The 19,613-nt window shown below is 40.5% G+C and overlaps 1 protein-coding gene across 2 annotated transcripts in view; it reads left to right on the top strand.

Moving 5' to 3' along the window:
• adcy3a (adenylate cyclase 3a) overlaps positions 1-15,473 on the top strand; it is a 37,209-nt gene extending 21,736 nt beyond the window's left edge. Inside the window, exons 9-22 of one of the 2 annotated variants that reach the window (XM_034528742.1) lie at positions 358-523; positions 776-895; positions 1,524-1,666; positions 2,167-2,328; positions 2,653-2,740; positions 5,202-5,318; positions 5,910-6,199; positions 7,298-7,379; positions 9,192-9,350; positions 9,576-9,722; positions 9,996-10,142; positions 10,379-10,505; positions 10,854-10,978; positions 13,028-15,473. In XM_034528742.1, coding sequence (XP_034384633.1) covers positions 358-523; positions 776-895; positions 1,524-1,666; positions 2,167-2,328; positions 2,653-2,740; positions 5,202-5,318; positions 5,910-6,199; positions 7,298-7,379; positions 9,192-9,350; positions 9,576-9,722; positions 9,996-10,142; positions 10,379-10,505; positions 10,854-10,978; positions 13,028-13,207 — 2,053 coding nt within the window. In that variant the 3' untranslated portion in view covers positions 13,208-15,473. The remainder of the gene's footprint in view (positions 1-357; positions 524-775; positions 896-1,523; positions 1,667-2,166; positions 2,329-2,652; positions 2,741-5,201; positions 5,319-5,909; positions 6,200-7,297; positions 7,380-9,191; positions 9,351-9,575; positions 9,723-9,995; positions 10,143-10,378; positions 10,506-10,853; positions 10,979-13,027) is intronic. The other variant, XM_034528743.1, reaches the window with a different exon arrangement.
• Positions 15,474-19,613: the final 4,140 nt, after the last annotated feature.

Raw genomic sequence — 19,613 nt, 5'->3', positions numbered from 1 at the left:
GTGCCCACAGCCTGAGAATGTGGGCCTCTGACAGGATGTTCCTGTTTGTCTCTTGTGAGTGTGCTCTGTGTGACTGGCCTGTAGCTGCAGGACTCAGTCTCATCCACACAGTTCATTCCACAAGGGTGCTGATGATAGCACATCGCTGTCTCTATGTTAAGCCTCTTCTCTTGATGTAGGCAGCTCAGATCTTATTTTAGAGATCAAAGGTGGATGACAAGAATGTCACACAGTTCAACACAAAAAAAATCAAATGGTCCACTTCTGTGTGACGTCTCTTTGCACAACAACTTAACCTCTCCATCACTGATCTCCTGGTGTGTCTAATCTTTGACCCCTCTGTATTTTGTGGACCAGTCGTGTCCACATCTCACAGAGCACCATGGAATGTCTTCATGGAGAGTTTGATGTGGAGCCAGGGAATGGAGGTGAGCGCTGTGACTACCTGAGGGAGAGAGGCATCGAGACCTTCCTAGTCGTTGTTCCTAAAGGACCTGTGGGGAAGAGTGGAATCAATGGTGTAGTGAGTCAAACCTGCCACACACATTTAAATGATGGTCTTATATTCAGCTGATACACTGTTACATTTACAATCACATTTGAATAGCTCTTGTTACTCAAAGCTAAATGTTAAAATAATTTCAAAATAAAAGATACTGTATGTGCAGCGTTCAAAATACATGGATATGTTGCAAATGTAAAAAGGAAGAAAGAAAAGTCAGTCAACCTTTCCCAGTAATCACTCAGCACTTCCTGTTTGCTTGCTTCACATTAGAAGCTGTCTGTTACCTCTTCCAATGGAAACTCCCCACTGTTGATCAACACCACAGAGTGTAACGGCAATGTGAACACAGCCTGCCCCACACCGGAGGAACCAGAAGACCTTGATACGAGGGTAACCAATAAATCACTAAGATTACAAGTAGAAAATATCTCACTGGTGACACCCTGATGATATAGAGCCATTCTTATGGTCTGGTCACACTAGCATTTATAAGAGGGAAATGACCAAAACAGTTCTTTTCAGGGGCTAGCTATGCCATTTGCTGAACACATTGATTATATATGAGACTGTGAGCAAATCTTGTGTTCAATGTTGACATGTTGTCCTGAGGCAAGCACAAGAGGAAAGCTGGTGGAGTGTCTAAAATGGAGTTCATCCTCTGCGCAGTTTGAATGTGCTGAACAAATGTCATTTTTATTAGATTTTATTGTGTAATGGGGGGAATCTGGACTCGATAATAGCATTAGGGCCCGTGTACACATTGCACAATGTGGACAGCAGACCTTATGCTTCAACCTCAGGGGATCATGAATATCCACAGCAGATTTCCTAGAAATCCTGCATACAGGTTTCTCTTTTGTGAAGCAAGATGTTGATGTTCAGAGAGGATTCTTGCAGTAGAAGTGTGAGGACAGATCAGCTGACTAACATAATTGCTGAAATGGCATTGATATAGTAAGATATAGAAATGGAGTATATGGGTGTTCTCCATTCACCACTTTTTCTTCTGGGACTTAAGGTGGTAAATCCATCTTTCCCTAATCCTCGGAGAAGGCTTCGGCTGCGGGACCTGGCTGAAAGGGTTATCGATGCTCAGGAGAACGAACAAGAGCTCAACAAACTGCTCAACGAGGCCCTGCTGGAAAGAGAGACGATCCAAGCGTAAGTGAACACCCTTACTGGTTGATGAACCATAAAGCACTACTACTGCTTTATGTCATGTTGGTGGTCGTTGCATTAGTGTTACTTCTTTTGGATCAGATTTTCATTTTAGTTATGCTCCTGCTAGAAGTTCTTCTTTTGTGAACCACAAATACGTAGAGCTGGGTTTTGGAAATGTTTCATTTTAGTGCAGATATGATACCTACGTTTGGGTACCAATAAAGAAATTATACTTATTCTGCTAAATTACTCGGTGATGCATAAAGAAAAATCATACACAACTCTTATTTAATTGGAAAAGAAGCCTTAGTAAATATACTGCGCTTTTCTACCTATAAAAACACCAACTATGGGGAGCAACTGGGAGTTTATTGTTTTGCTCATGGACACTATTTTTTTAAGTGTGGATTCTGTTTACATTTATATATAATGATGATAAAAAATGTTGTATGCATTGAACAACATTTTTTGTCAGTGCTAAGATGTTGTTGTCTTGTCAGCCTGAAGGGGAAACACACCAACAAACTCTCCCTGAGGTTTGTGGATCCAGACCTGGAGACTCGTTACTCTGTGGAGAAGGAGAAGCAGAGTGGCGCTGCCTTCTGCTGCTCCTGTGTGGTCCTGCTCTTCACTGCAGCCATGGAGGCACTCATAGACCCCTGGTCAGTTCACACGCCACCAGTCATTTCTCTCTCTTTCTTTTCTTCACAATGTGGCCATGGACATTTTTTTTCTTGCTCCATCTGAGACATAACTTGGCAAAATGACCCTATTCATATGATTATTTACTCTGTTCTGTGAGGAATCCTCCACTCTTGGGATCTAAAATGCTTTTGCGCAACCCAACTCACTGTGATATTGCTCTCTGCAGTATTGTTCTCTGTCCATCTGCATGCAGCCGTTAATGACTTGAACAATGAATGACAATTCTATTGTTGATTACTACCAGTGATATTTTGTCTGTGTGTTCATGTGTTATGGAACAGGCTGATTGCAAACTACATCACCTTTGCAGTGGGAGAAATCCTGCTGCTCATCCTGACAATTTGTTCTCTGGCTGCCATCTTCCCTCGAGTGAGTTACAACCTATTTTCATACTATTATGAGTGTTTTGTCATGTTTTCTCTGCCTGGTAGTACCAGTTATCAGGCAGCAACACCATCTCAAGATATGGTGACTGCCAAGTGTGTCAGGTTAGTCTGACCAAAGCCCCAAAACCAGCAGAGTGTGTATTTGATGCTGGGTTTCTTCTTGAGGACCAGGAAACATGGCTGCTACTCTGCTTCTCTTATGCCCAAACACAGAGAACCAGAGCAAGCTTTCTGACAGTTTGAGCTCCTAATTCCTTAAAATAAACAGTCATACAAAAGTGCCTTGGGCAATGTTTTTTAGAAAATAGTTTAACATAGTTTAATGTTTTAGGAAATATAAATTAATTTCCTTTTAATTGAGAAAATCTGTGTCAATGTGTATTAATTATGGAGCTAGAGTCAGAATGAGATCAGTATGAGGACACGAAGCATGGGAAATCACTGATTTCAGATGTAGATATAGATAAACAGAAATGGGAGAATGGGTTTGTGGTTTTAGGGGAGGTTACATTTTGGAACTATTTCTTGAGGGACAACTTCTTGCACACATTGTAGTGACTGTGTGCAGTTTCCTGAAGTATTGTGGTCCCACTGAGGTTGTAAGGTTTCCAGTAACCAAAACCTGTGGTCATGGACCGTATCTAAAAGCCGGTGCTTCTTATCAAACTCCACATCGGATTCCTAAAGAAAAAAACTAATTAGCACTTTTCCCAAAATGTCAAACTATTCGTTTAAAATCCTTTTTCAAAAAGCTAGATATTGCAAGACTTTTGTGGACATACAGACACTGATAGTATTGCGAAATGGTGTTACCCTTTGATGACAGCCCAAAATAGTTTGTGGTCTGTTGTGCGTGGAGCAGTTCTTTTCACCCCGCCTTGTCATGGAAATTCAGATATATTGATATCCAGCAGGCAGGTCAGTATTGATTGCTGCTGTCAGTTCAGGTCAAGTCAGCAATATGCACACAGGCAGTCAATCACTGAGGAAATAATGCTCTGGGCTCTTCAGAATTTATCAATATAACATCAAATATCACAATGCCATGAGCCCACAGTACCTTTTCCATCTCAGTCCATTAACAATGCCTCTGGTAAATGAATGTGATCATCTTCACTTTCCACTGTTCCCAGCCACACAGCTTTGTCACAGCAGATATTTTATATACTGTATATGCCATCACAGAAAACTACAGAAGTGAATACTACTTAAGAATGGCTGCATTATATTCCCACGTCCAGGGCTCTGGTATGCTAGAGGCTACTTAGATATATGCAAAAGAAATAGGGACATCATTTATGTTAAAGATATAATGTTGTTTAATTCTCCCCAAAATGTTGACGTTGTTTTTGTATCGGATCATGAGATGGAGTCGTGGGTCCGTGTACTAAGTACAATTAATTTGTCATTGTTTATGTTGTATAATGAACAATGTCTGTTTAGGGGTATTGCCTAATCTCATTGGTCTACTTGTGTTTATGTAAATGTTTCCTGCTACGTGTGAGTTTGTTCTTCGATGGTCGATGCCGCCTGAACACGGTTAATGCTTCGTCTGTGTTATTGTTGCATTGAATGAACACGTGCAATGCAATTCAGCATCAACACGTCAGCTTCATAAGCTCCAACGATGAAACATTTTAGTTGGATTTTAAGATGTAATGCAGTTTAAGTGTTTAAGAGTTTTTCAGGGTGAACACACACCTTTTATTTACAAGAAAAACATATAGGTAGCATGCATCTCATTTTTAGCCTACTTTTGAAATTACTATTAGAAATTGCAGACATCAGCGGCAGCACATTAGATCAGCTGTAGCTAATTAATTTCAATTCCATAGTGGCTAAAATGAAAAGTTAATGTTAATATGCTCTCTGCAGCTGGTGTCTGTATTCAACCTAAAGATTGTTTGAGTGTCACTCTGTAACACCACTGTACGGCCGCCAGTGGGTTCTAGTGCTTCAACAGGGTGGTGAGTCCTCTTTTGGGAAATTATCATCTGATCACACCACGCCAGTTTATTAATTTCCCAGTTAAACTTTGATTCATATTATATCAACATTTTAATATGATCAACGGAATCGGGACCTTCAGTGTTCTGAGTAGTATACCATAAAGTATAATGCTTTTTAAACATGATGCTGCTTAAATTATGTTCAGGTTGTAGCTACAGGCTTTAAACATTGTCTAACAACTGCAGTGGTTCTGCCTTCTTAACCAACAAAAGGTGAGTCAACTTCTTTGAGTTAGAAAGTAAACCTAATGAGATTTCATAAGAGATTGGTTTGGGTTTAGATTTGTGGATTTGATTTTGATAAAAAACTCTTTCCATTCTTATGTATCATGTAATTATGATACATCGAGGGAAATTATTTAGTTTATAGGCTTCAGTGAACTGCAACTGTTTTGTCAGAAATGTGCTTTTACTAATTGGAATATTGTGTGTCAGGTATTTCCCCAGAAGCTGGTGTCTTTCTCCACCTGGATCGACCACACCCGCTGGGCTCGTAACACCTGGGCTATGGCAGCAATCTTCATACTCACCATGGCCGACATCGTGGACATGGTGAGCAGCTCTCTGCTGTTTCTTCCACCCGCAAAAGACAACCTGTGTGCATGGAGCTTTTTTCATTTATTTTTTTAAAGAGCTTTTTAAAATGTATTTGAGAGCATGACTTATTGATTTCACTTAAGATTTTGTAATGCTTTCATGATTCAGTCCATCCTGCATACAGCAAAAAAAAAAATTGGGTCCAGTAGTGGGTAACATTATTATAATATATGAAAACGTACATGTAATTTTATTCCCAAAAGTTGTAATGAAAAGAAAGGAAGTACAGAATAAAGCCTTGAAGGTCCAGGTTAAGCTGTAACTGCGCTTTAAGAACTAATTAAAGCACCTGCAACAAGGCAGGGATCATTTCATTGGTCAACATTACAACTGGCATTATATTGGTTGTATGTAGTACATAGGCTACATATATGCCACAGAAAATCTAGAGCCAGGAAATAATACCAAAAAACATTTACATTCTGAATGTTGGTGCTGAAGGGCAGCGAAGCATAAATCATAAAGTGTAGTTTTAAAATGATAGTGATGTATAATATCACTGAATAATAGTACTGAGCTCATAACTTTTCTCTCTCCACTGTCTAGCTGAGTTGTCTGCCTCAAGTCCCAGACTCAGGCAGCACCACAGTGGCCCCATCCTCCTCGTCTTCCTCTTCCTCCTCCTGGTCTGACCCTGGAGGTTGTCTGGACAACCCCAAGTACTACAGCTACATTGCTGTGCTGGCACTGATGGCCACCACCATGCTGGTTCAGGTCAGTCACATGGTCAAGCTCACACTGATGCTGCTCATCACAGTGGCCACCGGCATTGTTAACATCTACAGCTGGAGGGACATCTTCGACCGCTATGACTTGGCCCGCTTTCAGGACTACAGGTGAGGCAAAAAAGAAAGCAGTATCATCTGTTTACAGCAGACGTCTTTATACATACCTCTTTTAGCACTTTCTCCCCTAACTCAATGTAATTGTAGATGAAGACTCAATCAACTGAAGAAGCAAACTGGGTGTGGGCACAAGTATTTGAGCTAAGTCATGTGCTCTAACTCACACAGGCTCTTCTACTAGACTCTATGGGTAATCCTCTCCTCCAAACACAAGCACATTGCTGTCTGCTATCGTTCAACCTCCTTCCGATGCTGAAGAAGACTAGATTCCCTATCTTGCGCAGTTGATTTTATTCTTTCCTTTGTTGCTGTGTTATGGATAGAGAGCTGTCTCATGCCACTGTTAAAGTGTATGCAGCAACCATTTTGGCAAGAGACCAATTTCCTACACGGAATGGAACCTGCCATAGGTGCTCGATGCCTCGAGATCCATCCTGAAGACGTTGTCATTCAAGACGACTTTGCTGCTTGTACTGACCTCAGCTAAGTGATTGTGTGATAAAATAACAAGTTATTTCAGGTTGATGGGTTATACAAATTGATACTTTTTTCCTTCCACTCCATGAGGGGGACATGGCGGTCAAATGAAATCTGCTTTGCCCAGTTTGTGCATTGGCATGTTATGTTAAAGGCACGGCCCCCATCAGACACACTGAACAGCTGTTTGTGTACTTCAGTGATGAAAAAAACACCTTGCCTTTGTGAATGCATTTACCAAGCATATAGGCAGGTGGGACGAGACCCACTCCAGTCTGCCACAATCTACACAAAGCATGGCAATGTCGGTGGCCATGTTCAGCAGGGTCAAGTATGACACCCTGTCAATTCATGTGGTTCTACCTCTTGGACATGTTAGGCTCCTTTTCATGGTAGTGTCAGTTGTGTTGTACCTGACTCAGGTAGGAATATGTGTTAATGGTTGGAGAGTATTCCCTTAGAGTCCAGTAGAGCGCTCTGCCTTTGTTTCTAGAACTAGGGTTACAATATTGTGTGCTTTGTTCAATAACTTCACAATTGCAGGGTGTTGGGGGTTTGTAAACACTATTAATAATGCACAAGTTGTCAATATGTCAATGTTCTTCTTCGCAGGTCATACCTGGTGCCCTCCAAGTTCACAATGACGATTATGATCTTCATTATGATGGTCAGCTTCTATTATTTCTCCCGACATGTAAGTAAATATCTTCTGTGTTCAATGTGCATCAACAGCATACAAAAAGATAGCACATTTTGCAATGTAGTGATGGAATTACTACCCCAAACAATCAGAAAATATCAATAGTACAGCTGTTAACAACATGTCATCAGCATTGATGAGGAGATGACCTCTACCCTGATATCTGATTCAAATAAAGAGGGAAAGTTTTGATATAATTATGAATGCTAAATGCCTTGCAGAAAACTTTGGATTTGGATATATATGTAGGAATATCTAATCTACAGAAAAATATCATATCATCAGCAATTTTTTTGATTTTATGCAGGACAGTATGGGTAAAGTGACAAATTAAATATGTTTGCACTCAACACTAACAGGGTATCAATAACCAACATATCAATCCAAAGAGGAGAAAACAAGCTCCTCATTGCACTCTTTGTGCATTGTTGCAGCAGAGAGGGACAGGTAACCAACCACCTCTCTGTTCAACTTTACAGATGTGCAGCACCAGCTGTGAGAGTAAAACATGTAGCTAACAATATGTATTGCTGCTGTTAAAAGGGACTTGGTTATTTAAATCTTTAAAGGTCAACAATAAAATAGATATGATCCTTTTTTCTTGAACCGTTGATAATCTTAGCTGCTGCATTTTGGACCAATTGAACTATACATATTCATGCTTGTGGAACAAATGTATTGATAAAGTATTGGCTTTTTACTCCTTAATGTTTGACTGCAGTATCAGTAACGATGGTATTCTTCACCGAACCTGGATCACTTCACTTTCTCCATATTGGCTTGTTGACTTTACTCAGTGTTTGTGTTTATGTGTTTTTGTGTGTGTACAGTTGGAGGGGCCCAGACCAGTAAAGCGTGAACAGAAATTAGACCCAAATAAAGAAATGATAGATCAAAAGTAACATTGCAACTTAAATATTCCGATATTAAATAATTGTGTACTGGGACCCACTTAATATAGAGTTCTAGCCATCCATACCTTTTAGCCAGTGTTTAGTTTGTCCGTTTTGGTCATTTATATCTTTGTAGGTATAAATGGCTTTTTCTAAGCTTACAAAAATACAATCACACTAATGAAAACATCGATATGAATAATATGTTCCATTTCTGCCAATAAAGCCCCTTAAATGTTACACACTGTTCCTTTAAGTAAAACTAGCGTTTTACCCCCTGGAGAAAGATCGACGATTTGTTCATGATTAATGAATTTAGTTTATATTAAAGAGAAAGTTCTACATAAATTGGTGAGTTCTACTTATTGTTTTTAATCAATCATATATCTATTTGGACGTACTTGGACCCGATGGTACAGTTTGATTGATCTTATTCGGTGTGGCTATGTGAAGCAGCCAGGCTCACTGCAAGCCACACTGAAGGGAGGAAGGAAGAAAGCCAGTCAAGGAGGCAAGGAAGGAAGGAAAGGAAGAAAGTCCACCTCTCTGCCCCATAGAGCGCCATTATGTATTTTCCTCCAAAAATAGAAGGCAGGACCCCCACATATATACATATATATATATATATATATATATATATATATATATATATATATATATGTATATATGTGTGTGTGTGTGTGTGTATAATATACATGTATATAAACACCTCTCGATAGTAGCCACACCATCTAATTTTCTAGTTAGCAAATCAAGTTCAGTTGACCAAAAAAATATGCTCTTTTGAAAAAGAAATTCTACTTTTTGGAATTAACGTTGTCTTGTAAGGTTATTGATCACCAAATACATATAAGTTAGTGTATTGATCACTACTACTGGTCAAATGCTAACGTCAGTCCCTTGCTGCCTTCAGGTAGAGAAGCTTGCCCGCACCTTGTTCCTGTGGAAGATCGAGGTCCATGAGCAGAAGGAGAAAGTGTATGAGATGAGACGCTGGAATGAAGCACTGGTGACCAACATGCTGCCTGAACATGTGGCTCGACACTTCCTGGGCTCCAAAAAAAGGGATGAGGTGAGATCCCAACCACGTTGGTCCTTATTTCATCTATTACACAGATATCTTGACAAAAGTCAAGATATCTCTTCGCTGTATTTTATTAGGAAACCCAGCACATTTATCTGTTGTATTCTTGTCATAGGTGTATCTTATACAATCATATTAGTATTAGTAGTTTGGTTAATTTCTTTCACAAACCTCCTGATGTCTTTCTCTCCACATTGTTAATGTGACCTACAGGAGTTGTACAGCCAGTCCTACGATGAGATTGGAGTCATGTTTGCCTCAATTCCCAACTTCTCTGACTTCTACACAGAGGAGAGCATCAATAATGGAGGAATCGAGTGCTTACGGTTCCTCAATGAGATCATCTCTGACTTTGACAGTGTAAGCTGCTTCCCTCCTTCTGCTTCTGTGTGTTTTACGGGCATTAGTGTCTGGATACACACAGCATGAGACTGTAATAACACCCAGCATGAGACATTTAATAGGCATTCATAAATAAAAGTTGTAACTTGTTGCTAGCTTAAGCACAGGCATATTCCATTCATTATACAGCCTGTCTGCTGAGCATTAGGAATTCCTCTTGACCCAAAGAACAGTAGCTGTGTTTCACCTTCAGTCCGTTTAAGCCTCCCCTTTCATCCGTTTCCATGTCAGCTGCTGGATGAGACTCAGTTCCGCTGCATCACAAAAATCAAGACCATCGGCAGCACCTACATGGCAGCATCTGGTGTCACCTCAGATGTCAGCAACGGCTACACCTGCATGAAGGTCAGACTGGTCACGTCTTCTCCAGGCTTCAGTGTACGTCTCTGACTGATAACAGCAACAGTGAAAATTTACTCTGAACGTAGAAGTCAATAATTGCATCGCTATGCTGATTTAAAATTGTAATCAAATGTGGTGATATATCTGAATGATATGGACATCATACAGTACGGAGTCTTGGTCCTTTTTGTGCTTCACAAATGATCATATCAGTTGTGCTAAAATGCTTATTGTTTGTTTCCAATCATTAAATGGAGAGCTTTGTTTGACAGAAGGAGGAGCAGTCTGACAGAGAGCGCTGGCAGCACCTGGCAGACCTGGCAGACTTTGCTTTGGCCATGAAGGTCACACTCATGAACATCAACTACCAGTCATTCAACAACTTCATGCTACGCATCGGTATGTGTTAACCCCTTTACACTACGTGTTTTTTCTGTCCTTTGTGTTATTAATGTACGATAGATTCCCAAATAAAGACCCGGTAAACAAGATCATAGCTTACATTGTAAATTGGCAGGTCTATATTATTACGAGGATGGAATTAGTGCTGTGGAAAAAGTCAATATACTGAATGTATCAAGGCAGTTAAACATGGATGAAGTGTTGAGTTTGTATTGACAGCAAACTAAAACAGGCAGATCAGAAAACATCGAGGCACATTACTTAAATATGATGGACATTGTTAGTTGTCTTTCTCCCATAACCGTGTGAATCTTACATGTGCCTTGTGTCATCTCTCTCCTCCAGGTCTGAATAAGGGCGGAGTGTTAGCTGGAGTCATTGGTGCCAGAAAACCCCACTACGATATCTGGGGCAACACTGTGAATGTGGCTAGTCGCATGGAGTCCACAGGGGTCATGGGAAACATCCAGGTACAGCACTGAGCTTCACTGCAGGTTTCTGGATTACTTGACAGTCTTTATACAACTTTCAAAATGAGTACTGTTTACAGTAGTTTTAAAGCTTTGGTGATGAAGCACTTTTTAAATCCAGATTCAGTTAACCTGGTTTAAGAATAGACGGTTTCTTTGTGTCTGTGTATCTTTACATATAAAGACTAGCGGAGGTGTTCACCTCACTACATCTACTCAGGCACACGTTCCAGGGCTACTGCAGCTATTTGAAAATGGAAATTCATAAATAATTGTTAAGCAATGGTAAGGCAATATGAACACATATAAACTATGCACATTTAAAACAGAAAATTGTGAAATCAAAATCACTTAAAATGTCCCCTAAAATAAACGTTTGCTCTGACCAAATCCTGTAAACAAACATTAAATTCAGCACAACTAAGAAGCCATGATTGACTCTGCTGAGCCCAACATGGACATGTTTACAGTAAATGACAGGTTAAACAAATAAAATCATTACAGAACAGCAGCGTACATACACAGTACAATGAAAATAGAACAGTTTAAGTACTATATGTATAGCATGTGGAGCATTGTAAGCACACACATGTTTGTATATAGATTCCACAGTGTTCCATTTTTTGTAAAAGAAATTACCAAATTCAACTTTTATCATTTATGGCATGATAAATGAGTAATACTGCAGGACATTTATTAGGTATTTCTTCTAGCCATGACTGTGCTGTTTCCATAGAGCTGAAGGACTTTCAGCCACAGTCGTATGTAACAGGAGCTAAAACAGCCCTGGAACTGCTTTGAGTTGATCAAATGTATCTAGGAGCGATACCCTCACACAGATGTCAAGAGGGAAGTGTGTGTGATTGGTCCCTGGACTGCTTCTACAAGATGGTCAACAGATCCTGCTTTATATGTCCCAAATCTCAGGGTACATTATACACAGGGCTTCCCTTTCTCTACATGTGGAGGATACTGATGTTCACTACAGTGTTACACGCACACGCACACACACAGGAGAAATAGTAAAGTCAAGTGGCCAGCTGGTCATGAGGACCCTTCAAAGGGAAGTGCTGCACAGGCATGTGGTTAGTTACAAAGACATACTGAGTAACAGGATGAATAAATGATCAACCTTAGTGCTTCATGCTAGTTTGTTTTCACACTATCCTCCATCAGTATGCTCCAGGCTCAGATGAGTTCAGATAACCCTAAGGCTTTTTGATTGTACCTTTTAAATACTGGAGTAGTGGTGGAACAATGTGTGATCAATCTCACTGAAACACTGCAAAAAGAATTTAAGCTTCACTAATGAATATTTTTATGTGTGTGTAATGTGAAAGATGTCACTCCTAGTGACAAAACCTCAGTGTAGTGACCCTATTGCCTATAAAACAAAAAGCCACTACGGTTTCTGTTTGCTTAGTTTTGACGCTTACGATTAACAATACAATGTCCAGTTTTCCAACACAAACAGAAGCTAGCCAGGTTCTCTGTCATACCCCATTTGTCTTCAGCATAAACTAAAAGAAATCCAAACATCAATTATCATAAGGTCCAACAAAAAAGAAATTCTCTTACACTCTGAGAGCTTTTGCCAACTTTAAGCTTTCATCAACATTAGCAGCTAAAAAGAGCGATATTTCCCTCTGGTGTTCCAAAACCTGAGCTAAAGGGGAGTGGATGCTGGACTTGGACTAGATTCATTAGGTGGACACAAAACACGTTTGTTAACGCATTCATCAGAACAACTCGGTAAGACAGAGGAATGTGAGGAATGTGTCCGTCATCTTTTTGCAGAGTTCTTCTGCCTGCCAGCTTTGACAGTTCTAGCAGTTATTTTCCTCATAACAACTCGACATGTGGACCAGCCTGCAGGAACTACTGCTTCAGGGAGTTTGAGATCAGACTTCAACCACAATATGAAGAAGACCTTCCTTTGATCTGCATGAACACAGTTCATGAACAGTAACTAAAGTGTGTGTGTGTGTGTGTGTGTGTGTGTGTGTGTGTGTGTGTGTGTGTGTGTGTGTGTGTGTGTGTTGCCCCCAGGTGGTGGAGGACTGCTACAACATCCTGAAGGAGTACAGCTTCCGCTTTGTGAGGAGGGGCCCCATCTTTGTGAAGGGAAAAGGGGAACTGCTCACTTATTTTCTGAAGGGAAGAGACAAACAAGGCTCATTTATCAATGGCTCCTCTGTCACTCTGCCACACCAGGTGGTGGACAGCTAAGGACCACACACACACACACTGACACACACTCCCCAGCTATCACCTCTAGGTTGTGATGACTGCCAGAGAGTGTTTTTGGAATGAAAAGTAATTTGCCTAAAATTGCTAACACCTGAACTTAACTGAATGTTTACAAGTCAAATTAAAACACCACTGACACACTTTATACAAACCTGTAACAACACACCACTCTACTGAACACACACACACACACACGTGTTCACTGTCTGTGGAAAGATATATGTACCAGTCAAGATTGTATTTAAATTTGAATGCCATGTTTAAGATGAACCACAGAACTCAAAACATGTTGGATAAATTAATGAATTTACAGAAAAGATTAGAAACTGTCAGGAATACCAGGCATCTAGACAAACACACACACACACACACACACACACACACACACACACACACACACACACCACACACACGCTATATAAGATGAAATCTAAATCTAAAAGAAATATTAAGAGAATGGGATTCCATTAGTGAGTATGGAGTCTCCTGTGACACAACAAAAGTGATATGAAACAGCTTCTCCTCCACACTGACGGAGTCTATGATATATGTGAGATGGGCTCTGACACACACATCGGCCTCGCCTGCAGGTCAATCCTAAAAGATGGATCAGTTTCAGCAGCTACTTATCAGGCCGGTGGCGTTGTGGTTCTGTGGTACGCACGATAACCACTCAGCTATCAAAACTCACTGTATTCAGTGTAATCACATGTCATCTTGCTTACGGAACAGATTGGATTTTTTTAGTTATTGGAATGGAAATTGTGTTTTGAATTCAACCTTTCAGCATGAGGATGATTAATTCAAACTTGTTTCATTTTATTTAAATAAAATGATGGTCTTTATCTCTTTCCATAAACAGATAAAAACAGAACAGTGATCACAGACAAACACACACAGCCTTTTTGCAAACACACCAGTTTTGATGCCATTTCCTCATCACATTCACACTCTGTGGCTTTTGGATGCCCGGCCTAAATTTTGGACTACTGATCATTTACAGAATACTTCCATGTATGGAAACCTGACAAACTGATCTGAGCTCAGATTTCCTGTCTTTGATGAGGAAGAGGATGTGGAAGTGGACCAATGAGAGGACAGAGTGCGACGATACGGACTGATCTGCCACCTGTTGCCAATGTGTGGTTGTGTATAATAGTGTGTGCGCATAGTGTATTTTTCCACAGTCAAAGTATTGTCTCAGTACTGTGCTCTCCTTTCTGCTACTGCAGCACTGGCTTCTGGGTGTTTCTGTGCCTCGGGAGTATTGAACATGAAGGAGAACACGCGTGTGTACTATGTGTTTTAGGTGAGGGACAGGTGATGGTGTCCAGAAGGTAGCACACATGAAAGAAATATTTTTCACACTGATTGTGGATTGATGGAAGTGCCTATGACAGCTGTGATCACCATGTTTTCATGTAGTTAAACCATTCCATAGCTTTTACAGGCAAGGAAAATTCTCCGAATCCATTTCACAAAGCTGGGAAAAGACCATTCCTGTTTATTTCAACTTGCTCTGGTCATCATTTGTTTTGGTTATTGTGCAGTTGATAGCTGAGATGTGCAGACACGATAACATTGCCAAAGGTGGGTCCCACGGGTCAAGAAACACCAGCAATCAGACAGGTTGGAAACACACCAACAGGTTAGTCAAACTCATTTCAAGAGAAAAAGAAGGCAAAATGTAAAATGATTAATTAATTAGAGTTTGTAACTTTGACTCCACTCCCTATAGTTTTGCACACAGTGTTCCTGGGATTTCAGGTGTCTCACTTTCAGTTTAAATTTTGTATGAAATGGTATAGATTAGCTGATTAAAGTGTTTGTATCCAATCTGTGTGAATGTCGGACTGCTCGTGTTTCTTGGCCCATTAGACCTATTTCAGTGATGTCACTGTGACATGATCTCAGCTATTAACCTGGAGAGGGATGTTTTAAAAGCCAAAAAGGTCACAAGCTGTCATAAACTGGAATTTTCCTTTTACTGCATGGTAGTCATGTGGGAAAAGAAGGCTGTAACGAAAGTCAGAGAGTAAATGTAATTATGTAAAATGACGACGGCAACTAAAAGTTCCAATACATGAAGTTGAACTCGTAGCCTTCCACATTGTTTGCACAAGATTTGGATCAACTCCATTTCCACGTGGTCAGGCTGGTATCCAGCAATCGAAGCTAAGTCATACGAAATAATGTGCCGTAATTCCTATGTTGACATGGTATTAAATCTGCAACTGGATAATGATATCTGATTATGAGGCTTTTGCATTTACACCTGGAATGAAAACATTCTGGTTTGCTTAACTCTGCCTGCACTGTGATCGGATCTCAACACACAACTTAGGTGGTGGGAGAGCCAGCTGACTTTATGTTCCAGCTTTGCTTTGACACTGCTGTCTAACCACAGTGCTGTTAAGTAATGGTGTCATCGATTGCCATCCGAGTAAGATAACCTTTCAAACTATACAGGCCTGTTTGAACACGGCTACGATCTGATACCAATGCGAGTCAGACCACCTCCAGAAGGGAATTTACATGTGGATTCCCTGATACAGATAAGGTATCCAGATACAGATCTCTTGCTCTCGTACCAGGTGGAAATGGTGTCTCACTCCTCTAGTGTAGTCTGACCTGAAGTTGGCTATCATTTGTGTGTCTTGTTAGTCTCTGCTTGCTAGGTTGTGTACAGGGCCAAAATGGACATGGACGTTTCCCGCAGACATGCACAGGGTCCTGCATTTGCCAATGTTTTACAGTTCCACTCATGGCTGATGAAATCGCACAGACCTGTGCAGGTGAATAAATGTGCATCACTTGACCATGTATGGTTATGTGGACACGGACTGTCAAATTTACTCTGAGGAGGATACGTTTTTTCAAAGCTTTAAAGAGGTCCCAACACGTGAGACATGTTGGGCCTTAAAATTGAACTTAATCGTATGGCATTTTGGACCAATTGGAAGGCAAAGCGTGTGTTTTGGAAGAGGTGAGCAAGGCTATCGATAGGTCTGACTAGCCAGTCGGCTCTCATGAAGGGGTTCTCTTTGGTCACAAAAATAATTTGCTTGTGATTACACCCAAAAGTTGATTGCATTAAGGGACCCTCCTGACATTACTCCCCCTAAAATTTTTATTTGGGATGACAGCAGTGACATGCAGGAGAATGGGCTCACCCACCTGGCAGGAAGCAGATGTACTGTCTGTGTGTTTAAAGGGAAAGTAAATGTATACTGCTGCTTGTAAAGCTCATTAATGTCTATGGGATGAAAGTGCAATAGTTTTTTCTCCTGTCACTCTCCTCTCTCAAGGAAAGGTTTAATCATTCCTTCCCCTTTAATTCATATTTTTATAATGTAATGTACAAGTTCTGTTCTATTTAAAGTGAAAACGTGAAAGGACTGAATGTGTCCTAGTTGCACATAGAGTTTAGACAGTGTTTATTGGTCAGATTTATTTATTGGAAATGACAGGGACATTGTTTTTTTTCTTACATAGATGTGAAAGTGTCAATGATAAAGGAATGGCTTTAAATGCTGTTTCCTGATTTGTATTGTAAAATAATCTCAGGCTTGGGCACAACATTTGAATAATGTGTCATGATTACAGATTTCTTTGAGCTAAGCAACAACACAACACTGAAAGGCGGCCTGGAGAGCCCACAGCAGCAGAGCCAGCTGGTATCATCAAAACAACAAACCGATTCAATCTTGTGGTTCTAGTTTCCGTTCAGCTTTTGTCAGAATTTGATAAGGAACTGTGTGTTAGATAAACTGTAGACCCCATGTGTGGTTTAAAGTTGAAAGAATCTATCATTCAGTGTACCCCCTTTCATTTCAGTTGTCATCATAAGGTGAGTTAATTAAAAAAAAATCCCAAAAGACGTGCTTCAGGGTAATGTTTACTGCACAATAGGTAGAAACTACAGTACCTTGATTCTGGAAGAGCTCATCAGCTCTACAATGTCTCAAAGTTTCCGCAGAGGGACAGGATTGAGCAGAGAGGCTGACAAGGTTATCAACTAATTAATCAGTCTTACATTGGCAAGAGCCTCATCGTCACAGCTGCTGCATTTCTTTCATTTTGTCTCTCTTAAGTGACGTTTATGTGTGCATGCTAAGTGAAATAGATTTAGTTTGGTGCTTTGAAAATACAGAAATTACATTACTATATACTGCATTGTGTAATTCAATTCAGTTTATTTTGTCAAGTGTTAGCCCAAAATTAAAGATTGGCCTCAGAGGGCTTTACAATCTGTACACTGACATCCCTGTCCCAGGACCTCACATCGGATCAGGAAAAACTACCAAAAAATAGAAAAAAAACTTTCACGGGGAAAAAGGGAAGAAACTTTCAGGAGAGCAACAGAGGAGGATCCCTCTCCCCGGATGGACTGAAGCAATAGATGTCATGTGTACAGATGAACAGCGTTACAGAGTTACAACACATTTAATGAATATGACAGAAATTATGAATAATGAGTAGTAGGCATGGACCATGATCCAGATTTCCACAATCCATGAAACAGGATAAAGAGAGGAGGGTCGGGGCACATCAGTAGGGCCATGGCAGGAGGCAGGGCCACGGAGGTAGGAGGCCGGCCCACCGGGCAGGAGGCATCGCGAAAGAGGCCAGACCAATGAGGTCGGTCTTTGAGGCAAGAGGCACAGAGAAGGAGGCAGGGCCATTGGGAAGGAGGCCAGTTCTAGGCCAGAGCTGGTTGCAAGAAGCAGGGGCAAGGACCCAGGACCAGCTTCAGACACAACCAGGTCCAATGGACCCTATGAGACGTGAAGTCACAACGACTCCGAGGAGGATGTAGAGTTAGTAATGTGCAATGGAGAGATGTACATTTATACATAAGGAGAGAGAGAAGAGGAGATAGGAGCTCAGTGTATCCTAAAATGTCCCCCAGCAGCCGATAAGCCTATAGCAGCATATCTAGGGGCTGGACCAGGGCAGACCTGATTCAGCCCTAACTATAAGCGCTATTAAAGAGGAAAGTCTTAAGTCTAATCTTAAATAAGGTGACTGTGTCTGCCTCCCGGACTGAAAGTGGAAGCTGGTTCCATAAAAGAGGAGCTTGATAACTAAAGGCTCTGGCTCTCATCCTACTTTTTAAGACTAGGAACCACAAGTAGCCCCGCATTTAGTGAGCATTGCACCCATGTATCCATATATGTACAGATAAATAACAATACACAAATATGAGGTATCTTAATACTACAAGTAATATATCGGAAAGTAGTAGAAGTGGTAATTACAATGTACAGTTGGGGGTACAAATCTGAAAGTGCAAGAGAAGTAAACAGTAGATGAACGGAATCTAAGTAATATAAGAAATCAAATCGCTCTCTCTCACCTGACGCTAAAGCTGTCAAAGCACCCTTCTTCATCTGGATGTATACATGTAATTGTAATCTTTAAAAAAAAAAAAATGTAATTAAAGAATATAAAGTAATATGCCTATTTGTTGACAGGCGAGGTGGGGCTTGTTTGAAATTGCTTTTATTGAGATTTGTATTCACAATAGATGGAATCTTTGTTGCCCTTTTTGAGAAACTGATTATAATGAAAATGATTTGGCCTCAAAGGAAAAGCTTCGTCAATCTAACTCTACAGAGTTAAGTGAGTAGGTGGGCTTTTTACAATACTTTTGACACTGCAAGAAAGAGTAATGAGGAGCAGTCTAATATGGAGTAGAATGACCCTGGACTACGCAAGTGTTGCACTTGATGTGCCAGTGTTGAGGTTGGAGGTATAGCCTCCACTTTTTACAGGCATGTGATCCAGCACTGTAATGCAGATAGGTGAGGCCCCCGGAGCTGAGCCTGAGTGGGCCCCTTCCTGCAACACAGGGCAGGTGAATTTGAGGATTTTTCATAGTGAGGATACTTATCCTTTCAAACGCACACCAAAATGTAACAGACTACTTCAGTACACAGATGATGGAGTTAATTGTATTGAGTACATTTTAAACCTTTGAGGCTTTTTTAAACCTTTCATATTGTGTCACACCATCGCTCTGGTGCTGATCCTGCAACGGCTGTGACTATGGAAGGACTGGATTGTTGAGATATCAAGGACACACCCATTGGGAATGACAACGAATGTGAGAATTAAGTCATGTGTAATCCTCATCTTCATATCAAATTAATTATTCATATTTAAATTGATCCTTTCCATAATTATTGCTGCATGAACACATAAAGAAGCAATGATGGTGTGAGCGACTGAGGTGTACAGGCTTAAGGTTTGTATCATTTGTGACATTGAAATACACATATTAACCACAATATCAGTGGGTAATTTGAAAAACTTAAATTAAATTTCAAGTCAATGGATTGGGACATTATAGACACAGGACAGCGCCCCTAACGACGACGCA

This window comes from Cyclopterus lumpus, chromosome 25 (assembly GCF_009769545.1).
Source record: "Cyclopterus lumpus isolate fCycLum1 chromosome 25, fCycLum1.pri, whole genome shotgun sequence".
NCBI classification, from domain to species: domain Eukaryota; kingdom Metazoa; phylum Chordata; class Actinopteri; order Perciformes; family Cyclopteridae; genus Cyclopterus; species Cyclopterus lumpus.
The sequence above is the reverse complement of the archived record's forward strand: the minus strand, read 5'-3'. Positions and strand labels throughout refer to the sequence as shown.